The sequence below is a fragment of the Zea mays genome, chromosome 5, assembly GCF_902167145.1.
Source record: "Zea mays cultivar B73 chromosome 5, Zm-B73-REFERENCE-NAM-5.0, whole genome shotgun sequence".
NCBI classification, from domain to species: Eukaryota; Viridiplantae; Streptophyta; class Magnoliopsida; order Poales; family Poaceae; genus Zea; species Zea mays.
Genome location: NC_050100.1, coordinates 104,719,086 through 104,727,049, shown reverse-complemented (window position 1 = coordinate 104,727,049; position 7,964 = coordinate 104,719,086). Strand labels below are relative to the sequence as shown.

Sequence of the window (7,964 nt, the reverse complement as noted above, 5' to 3'; positions counted from 1 at the left end):
TTCATGGAAGCGACATTCCAGATGATTATTGCAGGGTAGAAGTGACGACGACCGTCCAATGATCCGAGGATGATATGCTAGACATCCCTAGGCCCAAAGGTATCGAGACACTTGGACAAGCCATCAAAAATTTCATCCTTTGGCCACGAAGGGATGTCGAATTGGTTGATCCACCAATGCCATCTCCGTCGCATCCCCAACCATCTCCGCCTCCTCAAACTTTAGTACCTATTGTACATCCATCATCACCTCCTGAATCTTCACATGCTGCTCCTCATCCTCTTTCTAACCCACCGTCTCTGCCACAAACATCAACATTTAGGACTCCACCACCTTCTCCTCCTCATCCTCTTAGAGACCCGTTGTCTACTCCACCAGCAAGGGATCCACCTTCTCCACAGCCATCAAGGGATCCACGACCATAAAAGAAATCTAAATTCGCTATACCAAAATTGGTGTCCACGTTCGAGAAAAAGAAGAGTAAAGCTACTACTGCTGGCACAACTCAATTTTTGAAAGGGAGTGCATGGGACCTCACATCACATACTGTTGATTTGACCGAGCACGAGGAGTTTGCAAAAAAGGCTGAGGCAATGGCCACAAAGATAAAGATCCCAACTAAGGCAGATTATTTAAAAATGTGCCTAAACAATATGTGTCGTGCAGACCTCTACTACCTTTTGAGAAACAGAAGAAGATCTCGGCTGGTATTAAAAGGTTGCATGACAGGTACATGCGGGCATCATCAGTTGGCATTGACGCCATTTGTGTGCGTATACCAGACCATGCTTTTATTGGTTTGGACCAAAAGGCATTTGTTGCATTCGAGGACATGTGGTTAATGATGAACCATCAGAGACTCGACGTGCAACTTGTGACGATGTTTTCACTGTAAGTGTCGCTCATACTTCCACATATATGTGTTATTATTAGTGAATTGTATCAATTTTCAATATCTAACACATCCACGTGTGACTTGTAGAATGCAACATGATCAACAGGAGATCCTTTACGGTACCAAGCCCGATGCTAGTGACGGTAAAAGGATTGGGTATCTCAACCCAATACTATTATGCGAGGAAAGCCACACTTTCAGAATTTGGAAAGACGACGAAGAGTTAAAGGGAATGACGGACGAAGAAGTTGAGGAGCATCTAAAGACTATGAAGAAGGAGTTTGAAACAAGATTCACCACCTACATAGCAAACGCAATGCTTAAATTTCAAGACAGGGAAGTCATAATGGCCCGTACAACTTTAAGTAAGTGTGATTTTGCATAAATAAGATTAATAATTTCAATACATATGCATCACAAATTTGATTCGTATAGGGACCACTTGATATGCTTCCTCATTTATCCTAAGGTTGGAAAGGTGCTGGTGCTCGACTCCTTGAACTACGACCCTTCAACCTATGCAAAATTCCTCAGTATCTTAGAGTTGTAAGCCTTTTCTATGTATGCGTACTTATATCGATAAGAATTTTAAAATAACATGAAGATTCTATTTGAGATCACAAAGCATTTATGTCGAAAGTACAACAAGTCCAAAAAATGCGTGCCACTAGACATCCATCATCATTGACCGGTAAGTATGTGAATTTATGAATACATATCATACATAATGTTGCAACTAAATAACCAATCTCCCGTTATGTAGTGCCACAAGCAACAACAAGGATCGGTCCTATGTGAGTTCTATGCGTGCGAGTTCATGAGAATGAACGGACGATACATCACAAACCCTAGCAAGGTATTATTAGTAATAGTCATGTTGTATTTATGTCATTAAAGATGCAAATGTGTTATCGAGTGTGACTATATGATGTTTATAAACTTCCATTACAGGAATTTCAATAAGAAATCCGGAGAACTTGACCGAAGGTGCATTGTATGGCATAATTGAAGACCTATGCACATTCATATTGAAAGAGGTCATTTCCGCTGAAGGGAAATATCACGATGCTTCCTGTACATTAGCTATGCGAGAGTTTAGAATACTAACAGAAGTTAGTGGACTATCTCTTAGACGAAATAGTTACTAGAACATAGGTGAAAACTTTTGATGTATAGAATGTGTGAAGTATATATGGTTGCAAACATAAGACTTTGATGTATAGAATGTATGATAGAATTTAATTTCATGTCGCTTTCAATATGTGTGGGTGTGTGTAAATAAATATAAAATTCAGTTTTTTTTGAAAATTTAAAAAAGGCGGGAAAACTTATATTGGCATGAAATGTTAAGCAAACCGCTGGTCCAAATAACATTTTTACTGGCGATTTTATTAAGTAAACCGCCCGTGAAAATAACATTTGCACTGGCAGTTTGCTTAATACAACCACTAGTGAAAACATTTGCACTAGCGGTTTGCTTAATACAGCCGCAAAACATTTGCACTAGCGGTTTGCTTAATACAGCCGCCAGTGAAAACATTTTCACTGGCGGATTTCTTAAGCAACCCGCCAGTGAAAATGTTATTTTGCATTGACGGCTGTATTAAGAAAACCGTTAGTGGAAATAACATTTGCACTGGTGGTTTGCTTAATAAAACCACCATTGGAAATAACACATTTGCACTACCGGGTTGCTTAAGAAAACCGCTAGTGGAAATGTTGTTCACTTGCGGTTTTTTTAAGCAACCCGCCAGTGAAAAGGCCGATTTCCACTGGTCCATAGCACTGGTGTCACTGAAAAACGCGAGTGCAAATAGATATAGAACCGCCACTATATAGCTTCTGTGTACTAGTGTATATGTATACTCATTGAAGGAAGCCATGTGACATTTGCCAAGCAAATTTTACCATAATATATCCTTAATTAGCCTAATTTGGGTACGAACTAGGGGCTTAAATGAATCGGATACAAGTGATTTTCTATGTATATAGATACAGTTATAGTATTTCCCAGGTAAATGCAACTTCAAGCCACTGCTGGAATACCTTACAGGATCGCACCAAACCGCCAACTCTAGCTACCTATTAGCCTAGTAGGCTTTAGCTGGGAATATCTGCTCCTCGCTACTTGAATTAATGAACGACAAAGCAGCGAAACACCAAGCATAATCCGGCCCCACAGTCCCAAATATCACACCAAACCCATGAGCCTTTGATGCCGCCGTCAGGGTCAAGTTAACCACTGGAGCCCCGGGGGGCACACAGTTTGGCAGCAGCGGGCCCCAGCTCCATGCATTTCCGAATCTCCCGCCTATAAAAGCCGCCCCCTTGCACTTGCACCTCATCTTCGACGCCCCGCCACCGCCCACACCGCACACACGGATAGCATACCATACCAATCTTTGAGGTTTCATCAACAATCAATACAAAAGCACACGGTCGAGAGGATATGAGGATAGCAAGAATCGCGATGGCTATGGAGGACGGCGGCGGCGCGTCGTCGTCGGTGCAGCAGATGCAGCCGGCGGCGGCCATGGCGTACGGCCGCGTCGAGCCGCCGCCGTTCTGGTCCACGCCGACGCCGTACCTCTTCATCGGTTTCGCGGTTGTGATGGCGCTCATCGCCGTGGCGCTGGCCATGCTCCTCTGCTCCCGCCGCAAGGAGGAGGAAGGCCGGCGCGCCGCCGAGGCGGCTGGGGTCATGTCTGTCGTGCGCGTGTTGACGCCGCTCGACAGGGAGGATGCCATGCCTAAGGTGCTCGTCGTGATGGCCGGGCACAGCGCGCCCTCGTTCCTCGCCAGCGCCGCACCGTTTGCCAGCTTCACTGAGGCTGCCGACGGGGCCGCCAAGCCCCAGCACGGCCGTGGCGGCGGCGGCAAGGAGGGCGCCGCCGCCGTGTAGGCTTCCTTACCCAGCCGCGTGCAAGAGACATATCGAAACCCCCTAAAAGCTGGATCATCGGAGAAGGGCGAAAAAAAAACTAAGGGCTTGTTCGGTTAGCTCTCAATCCATGTGGATTGAGTGAGATTGGATGGGTTTGAATCCCAAACAAGTCAAACTTCTTTTCAATTTTTTCCAATCCTATCCAATCCATGTGTATTGGGAATAACCGAACAAGCCCTAAGCTGAATCATCAAAGAAGCGATTTTGTTCTGACTTTTTGATGTAGTTCTTGTGACGTGCAATGCTATCCATGCGTCGCACTCCAGATGTGTTGTGCAGAGCTTGAGGCTAGAAAATTTGCATGTTAATTATCAATCACCTTGTCGCATCATTTCGAACTCATATAAAAAAAGAGTTCGTTTTGAACAGAAAAAAAGGAGTTTTCAAGCTATATTATGAGTGAAACGGGACGAATGATGTCACTTGTCTGTTCGGAGAACCGGAGGCGTCGGCCACGTTTAATTTTATCAAAAAACCTTAGACAAGAACGGACAATAAGAACGTTAATTTCCCTCTATATATTCTACAGTTCTTCTGGTAGCTAGCTAAGTGCGTGTTATCTTCATCGATCAGCTAATATATAATTATTAAGTTAGTGACATAGAGACGACGATCACAAACAATAAATACTTCGATATAGATCACACCAGATATATGAGTCACTTTCAGCTTTAATCCCGGCCCCCTTTGCTTTTCAAATAAAGAGAAGCAGCAGGAAATAAAGGTAAATTAGCTTCTCTGCATTTCTCTGTGTCTGCCTAACGAGTATACCGAGTCAGGGAGCACTACGGGCAGCGTCGTCCGTCCTTATCCGTAACTCCGAATCCGAAAAGAGAAAACACACGCATCATGATGATGATGGCCACCATGCACTATGCCAGGCAATAGGCAACAGCTACTGACTGCGCTAGTGATGATGAGTTGAATCTGCTGCCAAAGGCTTGCTTAGCTAAGCGCACCATGTTTTGCCTGAGGGCACGACCAACGCAAGCTAACCAGATTGTTGGCCTCAGCTCGGAACTACTCAGTACTCACTACTGCTAGACTCAACAGGTTTACCGAGTGTTTTTGCACTCGGCAAATTCTAATCTTTACCCAGTGCTACACTCGATAAAGAAAACTCAACAAACATTTTCTCGGTAAAGAGTTATTTATAAAGTGATTTTTTTTACACTCGGTAAAAACTTTATCGAGTGTCAAAAAGCACTCAGTAAATAAAAGCAGGCATTTGGTAAAAACTTGCCGAATGTCGAAAAACACTCAACAAATAAAAGCACTCGATAAATTAATAATCACAAAAGACCCAAAAAACAGCAAAAAAATTAATTAAGGAATCAACACCGAAACAAGCGCCATTGCCCTACACATCACTGTATCATTTTTCACCAAGTTTTTTGAACTGAATTAGTTCAGTTGTTTTGGCAACCTTCTCTACCACTCCACCCCTTATATCACTTGTGACTATATTACATTTTTCTTTTCCATGTATTATAACAAATCGAGAGTAAATTGTTTATTTGAAATGATAAAGTTGTTAACCACAAAGCTACATAACTCTTTGAGACCTACAACTTTAATTTTATTAGTTTTTCCATCTGAGATCGTTTAAAAATTTTGAATTTTAAATTTTGTCGGGGACCATAATTAGGGGTACCCTCAAGTCTCCTAATTCTCAGCTGGTAACCCTGTAATACTCAAAAGTGAAATAAAGGGATTGATATAATCTCAATAGTTTGTGGCCTCTACTATTCATCACATGTGATCAACACTAGTTAAAAATTTGATAATGTGAACAAAGAAACACATAAATAACCTGTGCATCATGCTGGATCTTATTTTGTGTGCATTTTATGTGACAATATAAAAATAACATAATGAGGAATATAGTAAAAAGTCTAAAGTGGAATTTAAAACTTAAAAGAGATTCCAAAATTTAGAAAAGAGAAGCAAACAAATATCATGTGAAATAAAAAAATATAAATAATATATAAATATATTCCCAAATTAGAACTGATCATGACATAATATAATCTGTGGATAAGATTTGCCACAAAATATTTGTATTTGAATTTGGAGCTGATTTGAATGGGAAATGGAAGGAAAATAAAAATAAAAAATAAAAAAAAAAGAACAAGTGCTGTTGCGCCTGGGCCTTACTACCTCAATTCAGCCCACCAGGAACCCCCCCACGCGCTCGGCCCATTCCTTGGCTTTGCCTCCGCGCGGCCGCACCGACAGCGCGGGCCCACGTACAGGCTCTTCCACCGCGCTCGTCTCCCCTTCCCTTTCCCTGGCTCGTGGACCCACCGTGCAGCACCACGCTCTCGCCCCGCGGGTGACTTCCACATGGGACCCGTCTGTTAGAACCATCAACTACCTCCGATCGTGGTGCGGCTCATGCGAACCTGCTCGGACCCGTGAAAAGCGCCGCTGACCGGAACAAACCGAGGGTTAAAACCCCAATCGACCTCCGCCCCATCCACGCATTACCCAGTCCAAGGGCTGGGTGAACAAGAGCTCCACATCGGGATAAATTGCGCCGCCAGGAAAGCACCATCGCGTCACACCTCGGCCACCGTCAACTGTTGCGGTGGGTCATCGGTGTGGTACTGCAAGAGTCCGCCATAGCTCGCCAGAGAGTTCCAGAACCTCGCCTTGACGAATCCTTGACCGGAGCGCGCCCAATTTGCCGCCACCGTCGAACTTCCGCCCATCGCCGTGGCCACGCTCCTGTGCCTCATTCCGTCGGTAAGAAACCCATCCAATCGACTCGCCTCGTCCTCCTCGTCGCGTAGTAGCAATCAATTTTAGTGTTGGGGACGCTTGGGCGGAGAATCGTGCGCACGCCGACGAACTCCCACCGTGGCTCTGGGGTGAGCCGCCGTGACTTGTGCTGGGCGAGGGAGAAAGCTGGTGACCGTGGATCTCGGGATGGACGGTTAGGATGGCTCTGCGCATAACCCTTTTCGCACTAGTTAACCGGAGCCGTTGATCGGTGCGTGAATGGGTGAGATCGTGCCCTCGCGTTAGGTTTGCGGATCAATCGTGGGCCGTTTGATCTTGATCCAATAGTCCATATAGCGTACCGGTTCGGATTGCCCCCAAGTCTAATCTGGGCCGTTCATTTGAGATCGTGCAGCTCTCGGCGATGAATACCCCTTCGCTGGGACACTTTTACGTAAGAGCCCCTCGATTTACTTAAAAACAACCCGTGGTCCACAGGGCTGTTCCCTGTGTCTTTGGTATCTTACCCCGTGACCCCTAGGTTTCTCTGGATTTGAGGCCCGATCCAGAGCCGTGTGAAATTGTCACACCCGGATTTCGGGGCACCAAGATCCGAGCGCGAACATAATCACCAGGTGTGCTGGGACCAAGTCTCACACATATGATGAATAATGGCACAGGATCGAATGTCACATCATTACTACATAACAGGAGTTCTATACAAAATAAATAAATAATTACATTATACGGAGACAACGGTCCAGCAACCCAAAGTTGACTGGGAGACGACGACCTAGACCTCTCACGAACTCGTCAGAGCATCCTCCAAGCGCCTCATCCTGCGGTACCTGTTCTTGACCTGGGGGGGGTGTGAGACAGCAAGAGTGAGCTCACATACGTTCATCGCTCAACAAGTTGTGGGGAATAATGTGCATGAACTCGCCAAAGGTGGGAGCTCACGTGAAGTGTAAGACTTACCAAAGAGGATGGTTAGAGCTGAGCATTGCTTTTAAAGTTGGTCAAAATTTTATTAGCAATTACTAAGTATAAGTAAATACCAACCCAATTAAGTAGTAGAACAAAAGTAACAACCTCACCTGCGATGCAATGCATATGACAAATTGAGTTTAAGTTCCATAATTTAATCATGTGAGTGTCCGAGCCGCTCATGACCGTGAGCACGGCTAGTATACCAGTTTTACACTCTGCAGAGGTTGCGCATCTTTACCCACAAGTCGTGTTACCCATTTGCCACAGAGTTGATCAGACTCCATACACCTCTACCAAGGAAGCGAGGCAGGGTACCACTACGAGGCCTTTACAAAGTTCCACTAGCTTCAGAAAACCCGCTACAGTTTATAGGAAGCTCCGGTGCAGGGTTCTTGCCTGACCGCCATCGCA

General features: G+C 44.7%; 1 protein-coding gene across 1 annotated transcript; it reads left to right on the top strand.

The window, feature by feature from the left end:
- Positions 1-3,238: 3,238 nt before the first annotated feature.
- Positions 3,239-4,034, top strand: LOC100275644 (uncharacterized). The gene has a single exon (NM_001149687.2). It carries the CDS (start codon positions 3,345-3,347, stop codon positions 3,795-3,797), a length of 453 nt encoding a protein of 150 aa, NP_001143159.2. The 5' UTR covers positions 3,239-3,344; the 3' UTR covers positions 3,798-4,034.
- Positions 4,035-7,964: the final 3,930 nt, after the last annotated feature.

Excerpts from the sequence above, each read along its gene's own strand:
- LOC100275644 (NM_001149687.2), top strand. The coding sequence starts at position 3,345 with ATGAGGATAGCAAGAATCGCGATGGCTATGGAGGACGGCGGCGGCGCG.